This window comes from Eufriesea mexicana, unplaced genomic scaffold, assembly GCF_001483705.2.
Source record: "Eufriesea mexicana isolate 0111107269 unplaced genomic scaffold, ASM148370v2 scaffold167, whole genome shotgun sequence".
Lineage (NCBI taxonomy): Eukaryota > Metazoa > Arthropoda > Insecta > Hymenoptera > Apidae > Eufriesea > Eufriesea mexicana.
The window spans coordinates 237,183-263,343 of NW_016908331.1; the positions used below are offsets into that span (position 1 = coordinate 237,183).

Genomic DNA, 26,161 nt, shown 5'->3' on the forward strand with positions numbered 1-26,161 from the left:
ATGTTGGACAAGTTAACCATTAAATTGGAGAAAGATACATGTAAAACCTTTTAGATATTGCAATGTGGAATAAAAGTTCCAATAAATCCTATTAATATCAAGATAACCTATAAGTAACTAGTAATTATTAATTCCAGCGCTTAGGATTATAAAATCGACTATAAACTGACTAGCGTAGTCAATAACGATTGACACGAATAAATTTCAATCACTATACTATATGCAGAATATTTAGATTCGTTTACGCGTAAAATTTGCGTTAAGTCGGCATTCTCGAGTAAATACGTTTCATTGGCGTAAGGAGATTAAATGCAAATGGCGGAGAATTAAGAGCGCGGTTGAGAAGCATTGCAACAATAAAATTATTCTCGCGGAAAGATTTCTGCAAGACCATATACTTCCTTCCGTATCGTTAAGACTCAACTTACCAAGAGAATACGAGCATGTAAACATAAAGGAATACGAGAAACAACCGCACCTATTCCACAAAATAAAATACAGATTTTACCTTGAACCACGCTGCTCTGTATTTATCCAAATCGCACGCGAGCTCGGACGATTGCAACGATAATTAAAATTTCCCGGACCCGCGGAACTCGTATTACCGTATTAAATCTCAACTTAAATCTTAATCGGAAAAGTAGAGATAAATTTTCACTCGCAATTCCGCATACACGAACACAAACACAGTTACGATAAAGGAGAGTTATTAGAGATTCGCGGTGACAAATAAGCAGAAGCTCAGGAGTCAATGTGACGGAAAGAAATTGGCGCGAAGCCCAGCGCGCATGCGCAGCACGAGAGTGACTCTGTCGGTAGCTTCGATCGTCCAGGGGTCGACATCGTCGTCCACCGAGCAGCTTATCCTCGTGCTCTCGTGATGCTGTCTGTGCTCGTCCGTTTTCCAGCTCGTTCTTCCGTTTCGTGATAGAACGAGCGGTACTTTTCTCGCGATAATCCAGTGGACGAGAATCGGGACGTGTTCGCGTGGCTTCCTTCGCGGCAATCTGGAACAACGAGGAAAATAAATACGTCCGTGTTCGGCACGAGACACGTCCCCAGATGAAAACGCACGACGTGCTGCCCCCCCGGCCAGTGGACTCGCTCGACTCGCACTCTATCGACGCGATTCGACGTGACAGTTCGTGCAGGTTATTACCGACGATCCCGTAATCGAGGCCGTCACGCGACTGCGAACGACATTATCGTCGCGTGCCACACATCTGTCCGGAAAATCAGTCGACTGAGTTCGCGGCTCTGTTCTCCATCTATAAATCAGTTTAACAAAGGCGACGTGCAGAAACGCGGACGAGTTTCGATCTCGGGGATACGGTGCGCGGTCTAGTGATCGTGTAATCATCGATTGAGTCGGTAAGAAATAGGTTAACAGTGTGCCGCGCGAGCGAACGCATTCGATTGAGGCGAGCGAAACAGGTGGATCATTTGGAAGGAAAAGTGACCGCCTAAGCGACGGGATAGTCGATGAGATTGGCAAGGATGATGACGGATAGAACTCGCCAGATTCGCGCTGCCTGTCATCGCGAGGCATTATATAACCGGTGCACGACGATGCAAAATTATCCCGGGGAATGTATCGGCGAGGGGTCGATAAAAATGAGGGCCACGAACGCGGTTTCTTAAGCGCTCCATTAGTCAAACCTCTGTGTCTGACAATAAATCAATGGATCAGTCGCCCGGCGTGCAATTAGAGTAATTATATCGCGAATATATTGTATTTTCCATCGTTTCGTAACTCGGCAAGTTTAATCATTAACACGGTATATTTAATAGCGGGGGTAGTATGCGTTTAAAACGCGCTCGATTTATACGAGGGAATTAAGTAACGCGAGATAAATGGGATCGGCGTTGAACGGGATACCGTTGGCTGTATAGTGTGATCGAAATATATTTTCTACCAGTGTGGCTATTCTAAAGTGATACCGTGAAGCAGAGATTTGCTCAAGTATTCTTACTCGAGGCAATTAGTGAGAAGCTTCCTGGGAAACACCGATAATCATAGGGACAAAAACTGCGAGCGGCAGGAGGAGGCGAAGCCTCCCGCCGCAAAAACAATGTCGTAAGTATTGTCACGTTACTCTAAAAATACGATTAATCTAGGCATCGGTACCTGTCGTGAGAAAACTCCGAGAGAGAACCACTATTACCTATATAGTAACTTAATTTGGTAACAGAGTTTAGTAACTTGTAGTAACTAGCAAACTAATTTAGTGATAAATATAGTAACTTATAGTAACTATCGTAGAAATTGAATCATAATCCGATATAGTTACTCGATTCGATAATTTAGAAATTACCTAATGAATAATTTAGAGATGCAAGAAAATGACGAAACAATCGAATATTGTTTAGGTGTAGTCTGCACGCTTTGATGTATCGTCGATCTTCGCTGTGCTATCAGAATTTTTATTCCTTCGAATATTAAGCCACTCGTAGTTGATAATTAGATGGCCCGAATACGAGAGATAAAGTAAACCCGATAACACTTTACGATCCTTTGCTTCCGTTGATTCCTTTCGTTGGTTGTTAATTTGCCGTCCCAAGGTCAAGTGTTCCGTCAACAGGATCAAGTCAACAATTATCGATCACTATCCGCGACTTCAGAACTGCATATTAATAAAACTAACATCCTTGAGCAAGTGCTTGGGGAGGAATTTGAAATTACAAAATTCATTATCAGAACGTGTTGACTTTTAATATCTGGTATATGGAATCTTCGATTAGACGAGAAAAGTCTCAAGCAAGTTCAAGAATCGAAATGAGTCGTTATAATTCAGTGCTACGTTACCCTTTAAATTCTATAATACGAGAACTCCAATAGCATCCCATGCTCATACCTCGACACGTGGTACTTTCGACTAGGAAGTTTCAGACTATGACAATGTTCCATTGGAACGATCCCTATAATTCGATATGATCGATCAAGTACGATGTATGTCGCGTTAGATTCATTGAAACAGAATGCACAAATCCTCGAAGCACAATTCAATTATTGACAGACTCGTAAAATCTTATTACAGCTGCTATAGTCATCTCGAATCTAACTGAAACTATTCACCGAAGTCCTCCAAAGTCCAATTACCACGATCAGAAGTAGCTGACTACCAAGTCTAATAGATTGCAGAAGATCAGATCATAATTGCTCCTTCACAAAGGCACAGAGTATACAACTTGAATTATATAGTCCTCGGATCGTGAAATCTGATCACGAGCTACCTCTCTGGTCGCCAATACAGGTATTACCGAATTACGATTCTGAAAATATCAAATAAAATCATAAAATACAGACAACGTTAGAGTCGCGGAAGCAGACATAACAGATCTCGAGATAATATACCTATAAACATGATTCCTGCATCGAAATCTGGTTCAGACTGGGACAATCCTGATCCCAAAATCATAGGAGTCTTCCTGGATCACAAGATCTCGAGATCCAGGCTCTGATGTTCATTTTTCTAACCTAGACCCAGGAGACCTCGGTTTGAAGTCTAGCTCGACTAGCCTGGACTCTAGAGTCCTGGAATCCACCTCAGACTAGCTCAGGATTCTTGAAACATCGACCATTGCTAACCCACATTCACGAAACTTGAATCAAACTACCAGATCCTTAGATCGGAGGATTCTAGCGGCTCATGTCCTTTCGATTGTCAGAGACGAGTCCCATGGCTCCGAGACTAGGATAGTTGAGATATCAAGATCGAGGGCTAATCCGAGGCTGGTGTCTCGGGGTTAAAATGACCAAACTCTGGAGCATCGTGACAAGTATGATGACAGTGGAGTAAGGGTAATCGAGATCCCAGTTTCTGAAACGATCCTAGAAAGGCTTGGCAACTTTATAACGAGGATCGCCATCTCGTAATAATGGACAACTCCCAAAGTGGCTGAACATGGACCTAATAATCTGACTCGGATTTCTTAGTTCCTCGTCATCCTCTGAGACTTTGATTGCTTCAAAAGTACTCTAATTATTCTTCGCGAGTGTAAGATGAATTCTATCGTGACCAAAAAATTTTGTTTGACATCTAGTCTGCTGGACAAAGCCTTTGAAACTCCTAAGAATATCGAGAAGCTTGATAAAATAGATATTGAGATGAAGGAACTGGCAGTTCTGTATCGTTGACCAATACTGCCACGTGTTATAAACGTATAGGGACAGAGATGACATGTTCTTCAGATAATTTGAATTCGTCGTTATCGATTCTTTCTGACGCTGTGGAGTCTGTGTCGACTCTTATTGATCCAAATATGAAGGTATCAAGTTCTTAAGAGCCTCGAATTGTACTAATCGAGTTACGCGAATTCTAATATATTCCTATGGAATCCTATCGGAGACGAAGATAATATGTATCGCGTTTTGAAAGACCATAATCTTCAGGATTAAATTTTACAAATGGAGAGTCTAATATCGGAAGATTCCAAGATTATAGATGTTCTAGGATTATTATAATCATTAGAGGAGGACTGCAACCTGTTATTAGATCTTAGTTTCCTCGTGATACTAGTTTTTATCTTTCTTTGGGTCTTATATATTATATAGTATTATTATCTACAATGTGTTACATGTTTGTACAATTTAATGTAATATTTTCCTGAAATTATTTCACTATTTATTATAATTTGAATAATTATTAATTATTATTGATACTCATGAAATTGATATGGTTTAAGTGATTATAAATTATTATTATTATATTATAGTTTGAATATTGAAAATAAATTGAGAGATTATTATATCTTGCGTTGAGAATGTCACTGATAAACTCTCGGGATTATACCTCTCATGTTTTGAATTAATGCAGAATTTTTGGAATAAACGAAGAATATGGGAACAGTGTCTACAGCGACAACATAATTAATGCAAGTCGAAATTAGTCAATTACATATACGCATTCAATCCGCCCGTTTAATTACAACTGGAATTAATTATTGTAATGCACCGTTTATGCGCGGACTAGGTGATATTAGCGGAACAACCTTATAATATAATGCGTACAAATTGCATTTACGGCAATTACCGTTTGGCACGTTCATTACTGAAACCAGAGGCACTCGTGTCCTTAATTGCTAAGAAACATAGCGAGCCGATTTTTGGCCGAACAGAAAAATTCTCGAATTCTCGTATGTGGAAAATAGTTAGCGAAACGACCCATAATTCGAATATTCCCACATTTAAACATGTAATCTAAAACTATAAAATTGAGATATTATACTCTGAAAATTAAAAAATATGTGGAATATATATATTAATAGCTTTTGGGATCATTTTTCTAAAGAATTGAATATTAGTTTAATTTCTCTTTTCAGCTCTAATTTTCGAACACTCGGCTTGAACGTGTGAATAAATTGCAGGGGGTTTCAAAGGTATAACCGTGATATTATCTTTTGAAAATTATTTTAACCGTACAATGAAAACGTGTACTCGTTCAGATGAATCGATATATCTTAATAATTTAATAAGGTAATACATTTATGGGGAAAATTATTCTATAGGATATTTCGTATATTCTACATATAACGAATTTTATACGTGCGACTAGCCAGTTTCCGGACAAAAGTTAATACAAATCTAATTAGGAAATGTATTATAATTAATCGAAAAATTCGGTCATTAATGAAAGCGAGACGAAGCAGGATTGAGATTTTAATCTGAAAATTATTTCAGAAAATGCCAATTATTTAATGTACAAAAAGAATACTTCGCAAAATTGCACGAATTTTATGCAAAAATTAAAACAAGAAGACAATAATAACCTGAACAGAAATTTGTACAAAATCTGTAATTGTGGAAATAATTAATCCTCATGTGCAACATGAAATTACATATCACATTTCTTTATTTTAATTTTATTTTTATATTACCATACTATTATACTTTCTCAATAGTTCCTAATCAATAACTTGTCTTTTTCCCAGATAAACGAGATTTCGATTATAAGAAATTAATCCTGTAAGCTAATTGCAAGAAACTGATCATCTCCGATTTCCTTTTCTTATAAATCTACTACAAGTTAACCATCTGCAAACTCGAAGTGAAGACAGCAATGCATAAAATATATAACAAACCACTAAAATCTTTGAAATCAGAAATATCAACAATAATAATAAAAATAAAAAAGTTATTTCTTACACATTTGATTTAATTCCTTTTCTTCCCAAATTTCAAAGCCCCAATTTATTTCCACAGAATTCGTTCATACCGGTATCCCCAAAATCCCAAACGCTCCTCTAAAAAAATCCTTCGCTGCCATTGGATCTGTATGAAAAGTAAAATTCTTTGATAAATCCAAGAACAAATTTCATAGAAATAGGAAGGAATAAAAGGGAATAAAAAGAAAGAAGGGACTTGCCGATTTTTAAGGCTTTTTAACGGTCCAAAATTTCGAAGCCTTTTATTCTCATAAAATTCGTCGATACCGATATTCTAAAATCCCAAATATTTCTCACCAAAACATCCTTAGTCGCCATTGGGTCTGCGTGAGAAATAAAATTTTTTGATAAATCTGACCTACAAACTTTATAGAAATAGAAAGGGAAAAAATGGAATAAAAAGAAAGATGAGACTAGCCGTGTTTGGAAGCTTTTTAAGGGCCCAAAATTTCCAAGCCTTTTATTTCCTTAAAATTCGTTCGTACCGGTACCACCAAAAAATCCTTGGCCGCCATTATGTCTGTATGAAAAATAAAATTCTTTGATAAATCTGACCTATAAACTTTACAGAAACAGGAAGATACAAAAAGGAATATGGAACTTACCGGTTTTGGAGGCTTTTTAACGGCCCCAAAATTTCGAATCCCTTTATTTTCTCAAAATTCGTTAGTACTGGTATCACCAACAAATCCTTAGTCGCCATTGGATCTATGTGAAAAGCAAAATTCTTTGATAAATCTAACCTACAAACTTTACAGAAACAGAAAGATATAAAAAGGAATATGGAACTTACCGGTTTTGGAGGCTTTTTAACGGCCAAAAATTTCGAATCCTTTTATTTTCTTAAAATTCGTTAGTACAGATATCACCAAAAAATCCTTAGTCGCCATTAGATCTATGTGAAAAGTAAAATTCTTTGACAAATCTAAGTACAAATTTCACAGAAATAGAAAGAAATAAAAAGAAAAATAGGACTTGCCAGTTTTGGAAGCTTTTTGACGGCCCAAAATTTCGAAGCCTTTTATTTTCTTAATAAAATTGAGAATATTCTCAAAATTCGTCCATATCTCGATATTCCAAAAGCCCAAACGTTTCTCACCAAAGAATCCCTGGCCGCCATTGGGTCTCCACGAAAAGCAAAATTCTTTGATAAATCTTCCTGGAAATTTCGCAGAAATAGGAATAGATAAAAGGAAAGAGGGGATTTACCAGTTTTGGAGGCTTTTTAACGGCAATAATCCGTGAAGCGTGGTACCTCGGCGTGTTCAAAGGCGGTGAACAGCGCGGCGAGCACACGCATCAATCAGCATCGTTGATCGCGCCTTGAAGTTGGCCGTACTCGAGAGCACCGATGCCAGTCGGGCTGCGAGCTTCGACCGCGAAGCTCGGCTCAGCACGCGACTTCCTTCTCGCAGGTGCGACAGTTCGCGTTCATGCCTCGACCCGTGGAAATCGCGCGTTCATCTCGATGGACCGCATGAGAAGAGAGAACGACACGCACTCCAAGCCGACACTCTACGGGAACAGGCGGCTACTGGGTAAACAATCTGAAAAAGAAAAAGCAAAAATAAATACGTGTTGCGAAATTTTAATTGCCATCGATTTTTGTAAATTCCACAATTTCAGAATTTCGTTCGTTATGCATATCCCTGTAAACATTAAGGGGTAGTTTTCATCGAACGACGAAACGATGAATAGTGACATGTCTGTGATGCGTTCGAATTTTGTTCTTTATTTTTGTTTTTGTTTAGAGGTACGTTTTGTTGAATTACAGAGATTATTATAATAACCTCTCATCGCGAAGTTGGAACTTCCTATAGGATATGATCGAATTCTGTTAGTGACGAGGAAATTATGATCACTGCTGTGTCCGTGATTTTTATTTGAATTTTCAAATCGTTGTTGAACTGTTTATATTCGTGGTTAGACATGTGTTTTAAGTTGTGACAATTGTAAACAACATAGTGTGTCGTGGTTCTTGTTCGAATGGTAAAGTTTCTAGTGAGTAATCTATCTTTGTGTTATCAAGTTATGGGGATTCGATGATCATGGTGAGTGGTGATTTTCATTTAAATCCTCAGCTTTTTAGTCGATAATCAGATTTTGTGTTGGTGGTTTGAGGTACGTTTTCATGAGTTATGGAGATTATGGTAACCATCTTTCTTAAATTCCACATTTCTCTTAGTAAATCGTCCTGCTTGGTATAATTACACTAGAGTAAATTTTCTCGAGCTGTTTAATTCATTTATTTAGTATTTAACGTAGTTAATTAGAGGAAGCTTTTCCTGAATACTAATTAAGATTCGACTCGATTGATGCTTCGATTAGCTTTCGTTCAATTACAATTTAAATTCCTACGTCAAAATATTGTATCTGTATATGGTTTAAAAATAATTAAACAATTCTCGTTCAAATTAATTCTATCGCTCGAATCTTATACTTCCACGTTGAGTATCTTCTTTCCATTTTGAGTTTCTATCTGTACCGTATATTTTAATTACACCTAATATTCACCAAATGCTGAAATTTAGGATTCGGTCATTTCATTCGTTCAAGTTTTCCATTTTCAAATTTTAGATATCGAACGAGGTACACTCGATCACTATATTACACGAATACAAATGTAATCGATGGAAACATAATTCAAAATTATAATTCGTATTATAGATAATAATTGCACTAATCTTACATTCGATTTTTCATTCGGAAACGGTCTCGAGGAAGCAATTTCGAAAATAAACACTCGATCGTGGAATCGAAATTTTCCAGCACGAAGTGCATTGACAATGAATTAAGAAAGCTGGTAACCCCGTGAATCGTGCGCCAGAGTTATTCGAAATTGAATTTTCGTGGAAATTGTGTATCCGCATACGCGAAAGTGTCAAAGAAGTGTGCGAATAAGTTTTCGGTTTGAAAGAGTTCTCCATTCATCGTAGGAAATCGTGTTATGAAATTCGATTTGCCTGTTTCTCCAATAAATACCGCTTTTATCCGAATGCGACCGCCAAGGGTGACTTCGTTTGCCGAATAAAAAGAATTCGATGTAGAAAATAGAGAAAATATAAAATAGGAACAGTGGAAGTCTCGATTTTGATGGAACAAACGAATTAGGAAAGTGGCCTAAGTTTCTTTCCGAAATATTATAAATTTTCAGCTTTAAATACAGGGTGTCCCCCAAAAAATGTATACACACTTTGCGTGATTATGAAAACAGCATATATTTTACTATTTTCTATACTATATTTTAATTAAACCGTATTTGCACCTCCAGTATATTTTCACACTTATGATAGCACTTTAAAATATATTTACGTTCTTCAAAGTCTAGTCTAAAATCAGCCATTATTTCAAATGGGATGTACTTAGAAAAGAAAAAGTAAATTAGAAAGAATAAGGTATTAAAGTGTGTATACGTTTCTTTGGGACACTCTGTATATATATTATAAATTAAATACATTAATTACAGATAAAATTAAGAAGACAGTATTTAAATTTTAAAAAATGACTAAAATTGCTGTTCATCTGAAGTTTGGCGAATTGTCGATTAAATTAGCAGAGGAATACTAGCAAATTCATAAATTAATCGATATCTGTGTTCATTACGAAATCGACAATGTCATAATTAGTTACGTTATTATTAATATTATTAGGACGACAAAAGATTAGGAAGAAAATGATACAATAAGTCTAATGTATATCTACGGAAAGGACAAAGCCACGAAAAATCGGCTTTCGAATAACGAGCACGAATTTTCTACAGTTTCTACGATCTGTCAGCTTTTTCATTAAAACGCTGCCAAATGCAGAGCACCGATTCGCTCAAAGAGATATACCACAAATCGAAATAAAATTCCACCGTTAATCGTGAAAAATCCGATTGTATGATTAAAAAAGAAAATAAGAAAAAAAAACAAACAGAGGAGAACAGAGGAAGAGAGGGGAAAAAAGGAAATCTATCGGTCGAGGTTTACCGGAGATTCCTTTGTGACAAAGGAACGATCTCCACGTGGTCGTCTGAACTGATGGAACGCGTTCGAGAAAAACATCGTCTGTTCTACCAGTTAGTCCCGTTCATATTTCGATGAAAATAATTGAGGTAAAATTTACATGGCCAAAAAGAGGAAAAAAAAATAATGAAAAAAGAAGACTATTTGAAAATCGTTTAAAAGCTGAGAGAAGAAACGCGTGTGTCATTCGATTGGCAATCCCCGTGGCTGTTCGAGCTCGATTCATCGGACATTCTTCGTGGGAATTAAGCGAATTTCATAAACGTCAATTATCAAATGGGCCAGACGAAAAATTGAACATTCTGAATTTATTATCGAGTCGTGCAGGCAATTTCGCAAGGTATAATTATCGCTGTTGCATACAGAAGCGACTGTGCGTTGGATGTGTAATAGCAAGGGCACTACGCGGCCATTGAAACTATCTGCAAATGATTTTAATGGCGTATTAAATATATTTCGTGTACCGGTCAAATGATACGTTCGATATGTCGCGTGTTATGATTATTAAATTGATATTCGACTGATGCGTTAACACTGGAACAACCTAAGGGATCAAAATTTATCTATTTCAGGCATTTCATTTTGGCAGTCCCTGGAAATTTATCAACGTTAATAACAGAATTAACGTTGACTTTTATTTAACATTAGAACTACCGATCTTTAATTAATAATTAATAAGATTATAGTAATTTCAGCGATACGATGAATACGAGTGAATATATTGATTACAGTTCTGTCTTAATACGAGTTGATACCAATTTTATTCTTAAAGCAGGTGTATGTGTTCGATGATTGCAAAAAGGAAAATTCTGGGACCAGTCATTTTCACTGGGTTGGTAGTTCTAGTGTTAAACAGAAATTATATATAGGTATTCGTTTTTATCCTATCGTTGCAATTATCATCGTTTGTGTGTGTGTATTTAATTATTTAATGGTGTCCAATGGTACGTATATTAAATATGCTTTTGGTGTACGAAGTAAATTATACGACGGTAGTTCTAGTGCTGAGGATCTTTCGTGTTTAACCCTTTGCACTCGACGATTTTTTGGCTAAAGAAAAGTAGGAATAAATATAATATATTTATTATAATAATATTCATATAATAATATAATATAAAATAAGAAATCGTATAATAATTAACACGTAGAATTATTTCATTTCGATACCTCGCACACCTCGTTAGATTATCTTAAATTTCACATATTAATTAATACCGATCTTCGAAATTTTATTAAATGGCGACTGAAGAGTGCAAAGTGTCTCGAGTGCAAAGGGTTAATATATAGTTTGATAATATCGTAGATTTATTTGATATTTGGAATTTGATATGTAGGAGTACTATGCTTTTGGTATTTAATAGTACAAGAATCGTAAGAAGGTAGGTTTGTTTTAGTTCGATTCGAAGAAAGTTTAACCATTTGCACTCGACGATTTTTTGGCTAGAGAAGCGTAGAAAATCAAAGATTCTCTAGTGAAAAACTAACCTTACTTTTTTGAGCAGTAGATAAAGAATTGTGTAATAATAGAATTGCAGAGTTATTTGATTTCGATAGTTTGCACACTGTTACATTACATTAAATTTGATATATTAATTAATATCGATCTTCCAAATTTTATGAAATGGTGACTGATGGTCACCTCTCGAGTGCAAAGGGTTAATTTACCTTGTTTCCAAGTTAACACGATTTCTTGTTCATCTACGATAACAATTCGTTGTGATGGATAAGGATGCTGTATATCAATTCTCAAGGCAACCAATCTCGAATTTCTGGGGCTTAAAATTGATATCTAAATTTAGGTACTCCAGCCTCGAAATTGCTTAGGAAGCAGCATTAGATTCAAGAGAGAATGATATTTTGTGAAAACAGTGATTGATATTGATCCTCGGTAAGTGAAATTGATACGATATCAAAAATCGACTGTTCTTCGACCAAAGAATATTAATAATCGATTAAAAGGACCTCGAATTGTCTGATTATTTCTTTGCCTCCTTTTCCCACTCCTGATATTCGTGAACCGAATATTTAATGACGCGAGAGAAAAATTAAATATAATAGCAAAAAGATAAATAAACATAGCGACGAGCGTGTCAGGGTAGAAAATAAAAATTTAAACGACGTCGAGCAGATACTTCGAATAATATGACGTTTCATACGTCCACTGTTGTACCGAATAAAATTATGTTAATCTGTCATAAAGAATATCCAACACGTACAAACGGCGCATAAATGTTCTACGAAAACTCGACATTTATACGTCACATTATCACAATAATACAAAAATCCGATAACTGTCGTGATTAAAAGTAACTCAAACTAAGATGAAACATCCATTTCTAGGATGAAGACATTCTAGGCAAGAGATTAAGGAAGAATTATGAGATTACGAAGCACTTTTGTGTCTTCGATGAAAGCGTATATTACAAATATAAAAATCGCAAGAGTAAGAGATGAAAATAGTAATTCGAAGATCTGATATTATTCACATGACCTGAGATCGATATTGATAATTATACTAATAGCTGTCTAACGTGAAAATTCAACCATTTTGAGTGCAATAAATATTCGAATATCCCCTCGTATCATTTCCACGGAGAAATATATAATCGTACAAAATAAAAATGCCTGAAAATTTGCATACGATGTAAAAATGCATGAAGGCTCTTTTTCGTGACTCTCTCGGCTAAAAATAAATTGCAGCTAACCGTTAATTACCTGAAAAAGTTACGGGAGGAAGATATTCCTGACATCATTGCGCCCTTTAAAATGCAACTTATTGCCACGAAGAAAGTTTCGTAACGATAATAGAATTCCATAACGTCGCTTATACAGATTATCATGGAACAGTAGATAATGAGTAGACAGCGTCAAAAATGCGATTACGTCAATATTAACATATCCCCGAAGTTCATTCTAATTCAGAAAATTCGAAACTTGGAAAGCTCGATACTGAAATCCTCTGTGCCATGTTTTTACATAAATGAATAAATTACTGTCGCTAGAAATGCCACTTTCTCAATGCTCCAAAATTTCGTTTTGTTAATTTATCAATAAAATATATTATCACCGATGCCTTATTGTTTGGTAAAGAATTTTCGCTGGCCAAAAAGGGGAACTTTCAGAGAAATTTCTACGATTATCAGCGCGTTCACAAAGAAATGTAGATTTAACGAAACGTATAAAAAGGGTAAACAAAATTTTCTGCAAAGTTTCACGGTTTCCGTATTTTCATCGGCTAAATTATGCTGGTTTGTAGTTCTCTCTGGTTTTTATTGCATTGCAGAACTCCCTTGCGTATTATGCATATAGTCAAACGTTATTACCATTTTTCTCTAGCGCATCAGTCGGTAAAACAGAACGTGTTGCTTGAAGAATATTTTGATAAATTACCAAGAAATTTTCGAGACTGGCAGTCGCCAGTTGTAATTATTCATATTTTTCATTCTCACAATCATTCACTTACACTGCTTTATGCATTGCTACATTTCACGATCTACTATATTATAATATATCGATAACACGTTATTACGATAACTGTAATAATGCACATACCGAAGATTAATTTCGAATAAATACAGAGACGTGCCATCGGATAATCGAATCAATTAATCGAAATTACAAAATTATTTGGAAATGCTAACTGGCAACGAATTCGTTCTGTCAAACGTGAAAAAAGGGGTGGGAAGGGGGTAGGAAAGGGGGAAAAGGGGAGAGAAACGTTTCAAATGAATTAAATCAAATTGAAATTAATTTCCACAATTTGTTGGTCCATTCTTGTTAATTTCTAGCTATTACGACACTACGTGGACAGTTAGGTTGCTAGATTTATACGAAGTTCAATGCATACGAGCTATCCTACCTCATTAATATTCTCTTACTGTATCAAACCCCTGTATAATGATTGCAATTCAAAAGATTACAATGCAACGTTGCATGACAGAAAGCGTTCGCATAATAGACCATGGCATATTTGAACATCGTGATAAACGAATAATAAAACTTCAAATAATGAATTGATAATTTAAATAATCCTCCCGTCATGGTGTTTAAAGGTTAAAATATTCCCCATGCTTTCCATTGTTTCGTAAAAATAAATCTTCGCGTAAATATGGATGTACTTCATTGCTACCAGGATCTGATAAAAATATCAGTATATCTTTATACTCTGTTATGAATAATGAAAATATTCGTGACACTGTACAGCGTGAATCTAAAGCTGCAGAAAATAATTAAAAGAGAAAATTTTGTAATGAATTATGATTTTTTTTCTCATTGAATTTATCGAAAAATAATATGAAATCTTGTTTGTATAAATAAATTTGTTATTTCTAGTGAAATTATTGTAAATAAATCACGCGCCAAGTTCCTACCAGCGATTAAACGTGGCTTCATGTTCGAGGGAAAGAAAAGGGAAAAGCTTGTATGCAAAAATATTCACTTCGACCGTGAATAATAAATTTCCCTGGAAAAGCTCCAAGATAGTTGAAAAATAATCTGGAGCAGATTTTGATATCAGCGAAAAATATCGAGCTATTTATGTTCACTTTTGTCGAATTATTATCCTGTCTAACTTTGCGATATTGTGATTCGCTTACATAAAATACTGAATTCGCTTCACACGGTATTTTATTATATTACGATAACGTAAAGGATAAATTCGAAGAGGAATTTTTTTTATAATGACAAATATTTTGGCTGAAATGAAAAATATAAAATAGAGATATACACCATTATTTCACCTCAAAAGTATTAACAGTGGCTGATCTAAATTACTGGTCAAACAATTATCGTAACGAGTATTACGAACATTATTACAAATTGAGCAACGAATTATTAGAAAGAAATAATAATGATTAAAAAAAAGAAGTATAAAATATTCAGTATTCCCTACTATTCTTTATTCTGATTATTTTTAATATTTTCTTCCATGTTATTAAGCAAGTTCTCTTAATTACCGTAATTCGCTGAAAGCAAAATATAAAAAACAGAATATGAATATAAAGTAAAACCACCAATGGAAAAAGAATTCTTTGAAAAGAAGTGAAAATAAGGCCAATGCGAAATGTGCTGTTGAGTTAATATTTATATTTGCTAACTATAAAGACAATGTTATAAACGATTGAAATTTCGTGTCTTAGGTTTTTAAGACATAAATTATATAAATGGTTCATAGAGCTCGATCTGGACTACTTGGAAAGGAGAGGAAGCGAGACAATAACTTGTGAAAACGCCGAAAGTGGATCGAAAGAGGAAGAAAGCCCCGCAGACACTCTGGATCGTGTCAAAGTCGTGTTTCTCGGTGCACCTAGGGTGGGAAAGTCCAGCATAATTAGGGTGAGCACTGATTTCGTTGAATCAAATCGAAATGCACACGTTTTACTAGACAATTTTCAAATTAGGTTCAATTTTCGTTTTCGATTTAGCTTTCAAACCTGATACTTTTCCTAAGTTCTTCGATATTATCATTGAGAACTAATTATATTGCACCAATTGATAAGGATAAACGTGATAACAATTTCTAAATTAAAGCTATTTAATCCAATTGTAATTTTAGTCGATTAATTAACTTAACTTTAACAATGTTACGTAATTTATTGAATTTCTACCAATACCGCAAGCTTAATTTCATTTTCGATTATATAACGATTCTAATCCTCATGTTGTTATGTTCGAAATTATTATATTATAACTACGTTGATTTAGAATTATGCACGAATAAAACTAGCGATCTCTAGTTACTACATGTACAGGGATTCTGATTTTTAAACGAGAATGCTGGGATTCCGACACTTCGATTTCTCCTCAAAAGCTATTGGACTATTAATACCGGTTTTAAAAATATTAATTAATACTATACCTAACTTTTATAACTTTTATTATCTAAAAAAAAAAGTTTTAAACAGAACAACATAAAATCGATTAATTTGCCTACAGCCACCTTACCTTCCCTTTCAAAAATCTAACGATCTAACAACACTGATAATGCTCGAATTGTTATCTAGTCATATTAAAATACAAAAATGGAATTTTTTAGGAGATAGAGAAATGTAAAATTTCTTTCCTTCCAAAATAAAGTTTACAATGCTAGGAAGTTTTCTTTGAATTTCATTGTAAAACTCTATTGAATTTCTTGAACAGCCTTTAAAAAATTTCTAGGAATGTGAAAAGTTAGGTACACCATGGCGAACTTGTCGAAAAACATTTTTACCTTAGAACAGAGTTATTTCTCGATTCATCTTGCACACGCCTTCATAAAACGCTGCTACCTTGTCAATTAGATGCTAAATTTCCTTAGGATACTAACTAGGAATACGTCACTTATTAACTCGTTCAAACTTTCCCTCTCTAATGTAAGAAGACCGTCGAAATACGTCTCGTGTCGACCAACCTAACCTGCTTTCCGTGACCTCTGGCGCAGCTTCCGGCAACTTCGCGTATCGTTCGAAACAATTGAAAGATCTCGAACGTGACGAAGAACTATGAACCGTAGACTAATGGCGAGAACACGCAACACAACTATCTTGTAATTAAGCACAACTACGCCGACGAAAGCTGCACTTCCGCGAGATATTTATCGTCATATCCCGCATTCAATAAATACGCCTCTGCGAGCTGATAAAACCTTGCTATTTCATAGAGCAGAATGAAATTTGCGATAGAAAATTATTTCTACGACACTTCCTTATTTCCCTTCGCATATTTCCTTTCACAAAATTTATTCGATTTCTTTGTACGCGTGTATGTATTTACACCAAAGTAAATGCCAAAATTTATAAAATATTTATAATAGTACGTTATATATAGAGGGTGTTTAGGCATTACTTTTTAATTTAATTAATTTTAAATTTAATTGCAGAAAAAACTGGGACACCCTGCATAAGTATTCTTCGAATAACATGATAGTTGGATTCAGAAAAATGACGTATCATGTAACGATGAAAAATAAAATTAAGTTCGAATAATGAAGAAAAGTGTACTATTTTGTTTATTGTAAGTTGTGTATTGTTAAATTAATAGAAGTAGTAATTAATTATATCGGTTTAGAATATTCTAAGAAGAATAAAATATGATTTGTCATTCTTCATTTTATTAAATTCCAGTAATATCTGAAATTATTTCTTGTTTAAATGATGCATGGAAAAATGTAAAGTACAAAATATTTTGAGTTTAAAATAAAATTTCTACTACTCGAGGGAAAGCGAGGGAAAATAAGAGAATAAAAAAAGTAGACCTGTTAACACGTTTCAAGACTACGGTTAAAGACCACGATCGATGTTCGTAAAAGCTCGCTTGGGATTCGAAGACGTTACGAGTGACTACATTTTTTACGAATACTCCTAAATAAACGACTGTTTAGATAATAGAATTTCGTAAAACAGAAGAAATTACGATATTTGAAATATATTCAATGATATGATGATGATAATGATATTCATAATGATATGAAAATGATAAAAGATTGTTTAAAGGAATGATGAAATTGATTCTGTCATAAAATTTGCTTAAATATAAGAGGATTCAAATATAACTACAAAGTCCCTAAATCTATTTAAAACATGAACTTAGATAAAATAAAATAGAATCTATAATTCACATAAATTTGTTCTTAAATTATTAAAAACTATTAAAAGGTTACAAATAAAAACAGTGTAAAATTCTCTACTAAAAATTAAAAACATTTGAAGACAAAAATAAGTACTAAATGGTATCGATATTCTTGCAATCAATAAAATGATGAGAGCTTCAAAATTTTGGTTCAATTGTGACGAACGTCGCTTTACAAGATGTGAATGACTTCCGCTCATTTCCGGGGCCAGTTTCCGGTTAACTGTCGTCTCTTGAGGAAATTGAAAGTCGTTGAAAGGGGAACACGGAAAATTGCATCGGGAAGTATGTCGAATACAAGATTTTTCCATTAAATTTCAATTCTATTATTTAAATTTTACTGAACTAAATGAAAATTTGTTCAATGAAGAACTTAAAAGGATTCTCTTCAAAATATAAATGTATGCTCAAACTTATATCACTAATATGATATAAATGTTCTAAAATAAATCATTTATAGTATAATAAACTATAATAACCACAGTGTAATTCTCTAGCTACCAGAATAAAAAATTCTAGTTTCGGTGATTTAATTGTTTCCAAAATATTAAAAAAAAAAAATATTTCGATACTGCATATGGAATTTTTAATTTTAATTCACGTGAGCAACAGCCTAACCACGGTCAAAATATTAATCTTGCCTGATCCAATCTAATCTATATAAAACTAATTACTGGATACAATTAAAACTAAACATAGTCTAAAAAGTAGCAGTCGATTTTAGATGAGGCAATTATAAATCCTGAAGTCGATATCAGTATCGTGTCGTCGATTGTTCATTGCAAACGGCAGCAATGGCAGCTATTACTATAACAAAAACAATTATATTAGTAACGTCTTTATAGACAAAATTCTATGTATAATATAAATATTTGTTTTCACTAATATTTTGAAAATTATTGGATTCCCGAAATTGTATACTTAGAGCCTCCTTCCTCTTCCTCCAAATTTCGTATTGATCAACCGCCATTCGGAAGTAACCCTAAAATAAAAACAAAAATAATTAGTAATTTTAGTAGCACGTCTTCGATTGATAATTTCAGTTTTTTATCATTTTCAGCACAGTATCAATTTTCTAACTGATCTATACTAATATCGTATTATTAAAGGCTTAAAAAACAAAATACATACACAGATTTCTTTTTTACGTAATATTTCCAATACATCGATATGTATAGGGAATCAGACGCAATAGATAATAACACATATATACTCGACCACGTTACATTTCGGATATATTGGAGTATCGAAATTCGACTCACCTCTGTTCCATATCTTATCAATTTTTCTATTATCCAAAACAATGTAGTCTACGAGTCCGCCATTACCATGGAGTAATGCTTCCGTAAACCAAAGAGTCCCCTCTCCCAAGTATCAATAAATTTTATTGCATTCTCCCACTTTAAATTGTTCATTTACTTTTATAGCCTCCTATAATTCCGAACGATTATTTTACAGGGTATTATGTTCTTTAATAAATCTGCATCTGAAATAACCTAAATATTGCATCTTTACTAAATTTTGATTTTACATCCTGCTTTACTTCAAAAATAGGAAAGCAAAGTACATATATAGTGTTAGAATCATGTAGATTTTATATATTCATGTATTACCTCACAAAAATTTTTCCGAGTATAAAATTGTGCTGATTGAATAGAATAGATGAAACTAGACCACATAAATTTTAGCAATATTTTTCCATTTCAACATAAATGACTTAGATTAAATCAAAGAAGTAGCATTATATTATATAGTTTAATATATAATATTATTATATTGCACATATAAATATATTAGTGTGGTGTTTAGTTCTAATATAAATTTTGATATACCTAACCTCAAAATGAAAATAAATCATGCTCAGTTTTTAACATTCGAAGCACTTGAAACTTTGAAAAACATTACATCGTCACATATTAAAGGATACATCATAATTAATACTACACTAGTTCCACGAAGCTAACCTAAACCACCAAATACCAAAGTAACCTAACAATCAAATACGAAACTAACTTAACTCGTCAAATCTACGCCTCGATAACTCGAACAAATCGTCGATTGTACATTGCTTTTAAAACCGATCGATGGCTTTTGAATCCAGCAATAAATCCCAGAATTCTCACCGTTTATTTCTATTAACGAAAACGACAATTCGAATCACAAACTGGCAGCGGTGTTAGTACTCGTTTATGGGTTTCAGCAATTCGTGTGGAGCGAATTCTGCGAAGAATACAAACCGACCGAGCGTAGAGAGACTTTCTATCCGAGTGTAGTACTCGCCGATCGTTTGTACGAACTGAAAATCACAGACCTACCAATGATCCCGTATTTTCCGGTCAGCTCACACCTCGAATGGACGGATTTTCGTTATTACGGACTACGAAGTGCAAATGCTTACGTTCTCGTGTTCGATCTCAGCAATCAGGACACGTTTCAGGTATGTATGCACCTGTGTATCTATACATGTGAATAAATACATTACGATCGTTGTGAAAGACGCGCCATCTGTTAAGCAGGAAGGTAATTACTACTCAGGTTACCTTCGAAGACAATAGGATAAAACTATTTTTATTGGTAACCTTTGTTTTTTCGTATCAATACAAAATATCAACACATGCATCCATTATACCTTTCTATACTACGTACAATTTTTGTATGCAATTAAAATCTGAATAACAAGAATAAAGGACTGTAAAATATAAATAAAATTAATTCCTTATTAATAGATCTTCGGTGAATTGTATTTATAGCTGTCAATTTTCTTTACCTGAAATGCCTTTTTTAAAAGTTCCAAGTAAACGTGTTTGTCCCTGAGAATCTCTTTAAAAAGATTTTTCCACTCCAGTTACCGTCAGAACCCCATTTCATTACGGACCTTTCTTTATGCTTAACAGGGGGACGTGGGAGAAAGGAGGGTGATGAAAACTTTCCTTATTCTATCTTTGTTGTGATTATCGTCTTTCTTTATAACCTCTTATTGTGAAATGGAAAATATGCACAAGCCTAAAACAATACATTTGAAAATTTTCATCACAAAATTTGTTTAATTCGTCATTATGTCCAGCATCTTAATGAACATACCGAATCAAAGTTTATGTCCAAATTTTGTTGAACTTCATATAACTTCAATTACAGAAATATGCAATTTGTATCTTTTACTTGAAATGATTTTCACGTTAAATATATTAAAAATATTTTTTTTATTCTTTTAAATTTATTGAAACATTAGACATTTTTTTTACTATTTTAGTATTAACAGTGCGAGATATAAAATCACGGTTCCAATATTACGACATTATGAATATATTTGTCCACGTGAATAACGAAATCAAGACTCACGCATTATAATAATATTATTAAAATCTTTCATGTTGTACGTTTTTGAAATATCTTTTCCTTCTACTCGGAATAATATTATGAGTTTGATCATTTTCTTCTCCCATTCTATCATCTTCACTAAAATTATATATTCGATTTTTCCGTCACTAAATTGAAAGATTAATCTAAAAAATCGATTTCATATTTTTATATTTTTTGTTACTATATTAATTAAAATAATGGTATAATGTAATAGGAACAAATAGTTGAGTAAAATCTATCGCAAAGTTAATATCTGAAAGTAAATACGTATTAATTAAAAGAAAATAAATAACATTGAAATATATTACACATTAATATAAATGTATTATGAAATATAATAACAGGAGAATACTTATCTTGCCTTTAAATTTCATTTATATTGAAATAGCTTAATTTCTGACACAGTATATTAGAACGTTACGAGAACAAATCTACGAGGCACGAGACATGAGGGGTGTACCGTTATTGGTAGTCGGGAACAAGCAGGACGAATTGTCGCCTGCGGCTGCTTCCGCATCTCGCTACAGGGACATCGTTAATCTTGTTCGAAAGCACTGGCGATGCGGCTATGTCGAATGTAGCGCCAGATTCAACTGCCGTGTTGTACAGGTACAGTATAAAAATCCATTATTAATCTCATTTTATAGTTATACCGGTGTCATTTTACGAAACGATTTCAAAGTCCTATCATCCAGTTAAATATCAGAGAAAATATTCCCTCAAACATTCTTGATTAATAACCAAAAAACATAATGTTTAAATGATTACAAAGAAGACTTTTCACACAAAATCTAGTTTTAAATACTTTCAAAAGGATACAAAGAAATAGAAAAATTTGTAAGAATTCATACAAACTATGCAGAGTTTTTCTAAACACATATGAAACACATTAGAGATTGTGAGGTGCTGTAAAGATTCTACATGTTGTATAAATATCATTCACATCCTATGTCTACAAGATATCCAAGATAATAAAAATAGAATTATAATATCAGATCTTTTACAAGTGCTTTATTTACACAGTAATATGAATTTATCATATATATATATATATAAAAAAAAAAATACTTGTCCATTAACAACGCATTTTCGGTTGCTTAAATTATAAAACATAAATTAAACTGAAAAACATAAAAAAAAATAAATCCTTTAACATATATTAATGATTTACCAGAATCAAAAGAAAGTTGAAAATAAAAAACGATAAACCGTAACGCTATATACGCAAAGACTTAATTAATATGTGTCTATCTTGGAAAGTTATTCGTAATATTTATTTGTTCCCATTCATTGCACCTCCATGTGTATCAAACTGTTGATGATCCGTATTATGTTTTTTCGTATTTTCCTGGATTTTTGTTTTATTATTTTGGTCAATACGATTTAATTGTTGCCCAATAATTAAATCTTTATTATTTGAAATAATAAGTAATTTGTCCCACATTGTTTTGTAAGCTCTGCCATGTTCTTCCAGCTTTTAATTATTCCATTACAATCCTGAATAATGATTGGTCTTTGAACATCATCATCAGATATTGTGGTTTCTGAATCAGATTCAGAATCTACCATGCTACAAATATTATTTAGATTATCGTCTTCAGAAATTGACTGATTTTCTCCTTTCATTGGTCTATTTTGATTTAAACCTTGTTCATCATTATATGATTACACAAATGTACTTCAGAAGGTGCATGCTGAAGGTTTTTCAAAACTTATTTTATTTTGTACCTACAAACTATTATTCTTAGCATGCTTATGTTATTCATTCAAACCTCTCTATGAATTCTGTTCAATGTCCACCCATAAATCATAATAATCCACAAACATATCACTCATCACGTAATTTAAATCCATCTTTAACTGACCAATTGCGATATCAAAAGCGTCGAACGCATGTAAAAAATCACATGCCAACACTGGTGGTTTTCTACCATAATATGCTTCATGACATCTCACGGTACGTTCACAATCTAAAAGTTTAGAGATTAAATCATCTACGTATTTTGCCATATCTTGTTTGAATTTTTCAAAAGTTTTCTGCTTCCGATCGTTTTTCTGATCGTTTTGTATATTTTGCATTTGACTAGTACTTGAAGTTGGAGATGAAGTTGAAGAATTAACATAATATACAGGAGAATTTTCTTTGTTATGTTTCATTTTATGTTCTATACGTTCCTTATTGCACGTACAACTATCACATGTAAGTGTATTTGATTTTTTATTATTAATTTTATTTCTGGATTTTCTTTCCTTCTTTTTCTTCTTAATTGCAATGTTCTTATTATCATCCTTATCTTGTGGTATTATAGATTGAACTTTATTATTTGAATTACCTCTTACCAGACTGTTTTTATTACATGTCACCAAACTTTCCTTCCCTATTCTTCTGTTATATACCGGTATATCAAAATCTGTTTCAGAAGAACTAGATGACAGATTAATTATTTCATTTGCATGATTTTCTTTTCTGAAACAAAAACATCATTTTCATATTATTTTCCTTCACTTGTAATATTTACTAGTTATATTGTATAAAAGAATTAATAATAAAGCTATACATATATTTCGAAACTGCTTATTAATTATAATTATAAAAAACTTACTTGTATACAGGAAACATAATACTTGATTATTTAATTAGTCAGAAGAATAAAAACGTTAAGCAAGAGACCTTTAGTTCACTCGTATTACACGTGCTCAACTGTAATATTCAAAACGTAACAGTCAATGCTACCAACGTATAATTACTACCATCATCTATAACATTGAACTAGAACTGCGTATCGAAACACATTTCAAACTTGTATTATAAATACGGTATATACTTTTGTTTCTTTGTAACATTCCTTATTTAGGGCATAAAAAAACAAAACCTATGACCTTATGAGGCAGATTTAATTATTACATTACGAAAAATTTACATTCTCGTCATTAAGAGTGGTCACTGAAATTAGCATTTCGAATAAAAATTTTGTTTATCCTCCAGTATTCACATGTTAATTGAAACGTAATTATGATGAAAATGTATTATATCGTACAAAAGGAAATGAATACAATTTTCATTTATAACGAAAAACAACACTGCTTGAGACAAATGATATGTTTATACGGTGATTTTCGTCAAGACACATGGAAATTATTCTGAACATATCATGTGATTTCGAATTATGTAAACAAAATATAAATTTTCCGAGATTGAATGATCAAGTCAGTTTGATATATAAGGTTATTGGATGTGTTTTTCGTACTCTACAAGGGTGTAAAAAAAAAATATACGGCATTACTTAAAAAAATATCGGTAATCTTGAATTCTTGTAAAAAAATAATTCTAATCTAAGTGTCCCTATTTAAATGGTCCAAAATTATTTTTGTAAGGTAGAGTACATTTCTTTTTTCTAACCAACAGGTATTCCGTGAATTAATGAAGAGTATCCAAGCTGTAGAAGGTAGACCACCTTCTCCTACACCAGCACCCTCGCAACCTTTACGTTCTCACCCGCCCGACACCAGCGAAAAATGTATTCTTCTCTGACATTGAAGCCGGAAAATCAACGTACTCGACCTCTGTGACCACATCATCAAAAGAAGTTGCTTTTATCCGTACCACAACACAGGGTCGTAGCTGATTTGAGCTAGAAATCCTTAATCTGAAAGCTCAACTCCTTCAGGAATCTTGAAATAATTATTCCTGGGACAAATCTAGTCAAGTTGTAATCCGAGACACGAACCTCTTTGGTCCGGTAGTCGATAATGCAGATTGTATTGTGACTGTTCGAGATATCGAGGTCTTTCATAAGAAGCATAGTCACTAATTATGCATCAATGTAAAAAATTCTAGATTTAATACTGTTTTCTTGCTATTCTTATAAATTGAATGCTACAAGTACAAAGTGAAACGAGCAATGAAGAATAGTTTTATGGTAAAATGATTTTATTTTTATCTTTTTATAAATTTTAATGTTGCAATGGTCGGTTGATATTTTTTGTGAAAGATCTCCCAAAGCTCATGAATTATCAGTATTAGTATACCTGCGAGAGTAAGAAATTAATAACGGAGGAAGTGCTGAATATAATTAACGAATCGAGGAACCTTCGGATCTCGTCTGTGAACATTTTCACCGAAGCTGCTCATTGTGTAACTTTAACACTAAAAAATAATGCAATCATGTTGTACAACTGCACTTTTGCGTCGAGAGCGACAAAAAGGTTGCAAATACGTATGTAGGTACGAAACCAACTGCCGAATCCCTCTACGTACAATATAATTTTATTGCTTTATTTTATAATTCGCGCTGTAAATACGTCATGCAATCGTTGTATTCCGTTCTAGTCAATCAGTATTACGTAAATGAATTATGTCCGTTCAAAATCTCTATTTAGGATTTATTTCAACTTCTACGAAAGCCGCACCGTGTATATCAGAAGTTGCTTCAATTTTGCAAAATTATTTAAATAATTGTATAGAATTGTTAATTTAAAGTTGCTAGTTAAGACGTCGATTTATTTATAGGTAAAAATTGACCATTTTTCATGAATCTATAAAATTATATTTTTTCGGAAGAATTATAGGATCTGTATACAAACGTATCAAATTTTGCTTTTGTTCGTGATACGTTTTACTGTATAGTTTGTTGCCCCATTACTATATTACACTTCGAGTATACGAAATGATTTTTTTAATTCATTTTCCAATAATGCATTCGGCCTAATAATAATAATATTAATACTAATAATAACGACAGTAATAATATTAATAATTACGGCGATGATAATAACGAATAAATAAATGTAATAATAGCGTGTTATTGAGAGTTACCTCAGATCAAGCAATAGTGTATACAATATACGTATATATTTTACTATACTGTTAAGGGATTAATTACTAGCTGATAAGTGTAGCTGTTGATATTGTGAAATACTATACACCTACACATATACAAATCTCTGAAAAGTGTGTGTTAACCATTGTTGCCGTTTATACGTACTTTAACGCAAAACCAATTGTTATTGGCTCAACAATTAAA

General features: G+C 33.2%; 1 protein-coding gene and 2 long non-coding RNA genes across 3 annotated transcripts; 1 reads left to right on the plus strand and 2 right to left on the minus strand.

Annotated features, from left to right (window-relative positions):
- On the plus strand, window positions 1-24,732 carry LOC108555234 (ras-like protein family member 10B). The gene is made up of 6 exons (XM_017910791.1): window positions 1-40; window positions 1,994-2,077; window positions 15,346-15,506; window positions 19,978-20,214; window positions 21,543-21,746; window positions 24,544-24,732. The coding sequence occupies exons 1-6, from the start codon at window positions 1-3 to the stop codon at window positions 24,667-24,669; spliced, it is 852 nt and encodes a 283-aa protein (XP_017766280.1). The 3' UTR covers window positions 24,670-24,732.
- On the minus strand, window positions 6,672-7,034 carry LOC108555254 (uncharacterized). The gene is made up of 3 exons (XR_001890761.1): window positions 6,959-7,034; window positions 6,771-6,873; window positions 6,672-6,685 (listed from the first exon to the last, which is right to left on the minus strand). It is a non-coding gene; the product is annotated as an uncharacterized LOC108555254 (long non-coding RNA).
- Window positions 18,423-19,333, minus strand: LOC108555241 (uncharacterized). The gene is made up of 3 exons (XR_001890759.1): window positions 19,040-19,333; window positions 18,699-18,759; window positions 18,423-18,584 (listed from the first exon to the last, which is right to left on the minus strand). It is a non-coding gene; the product is annotated as an uncharacterized LOC108555241 (long non-coding RNA).
- Window positions 24,733-26,161: the final 1,429 nt, after the last annotated feature.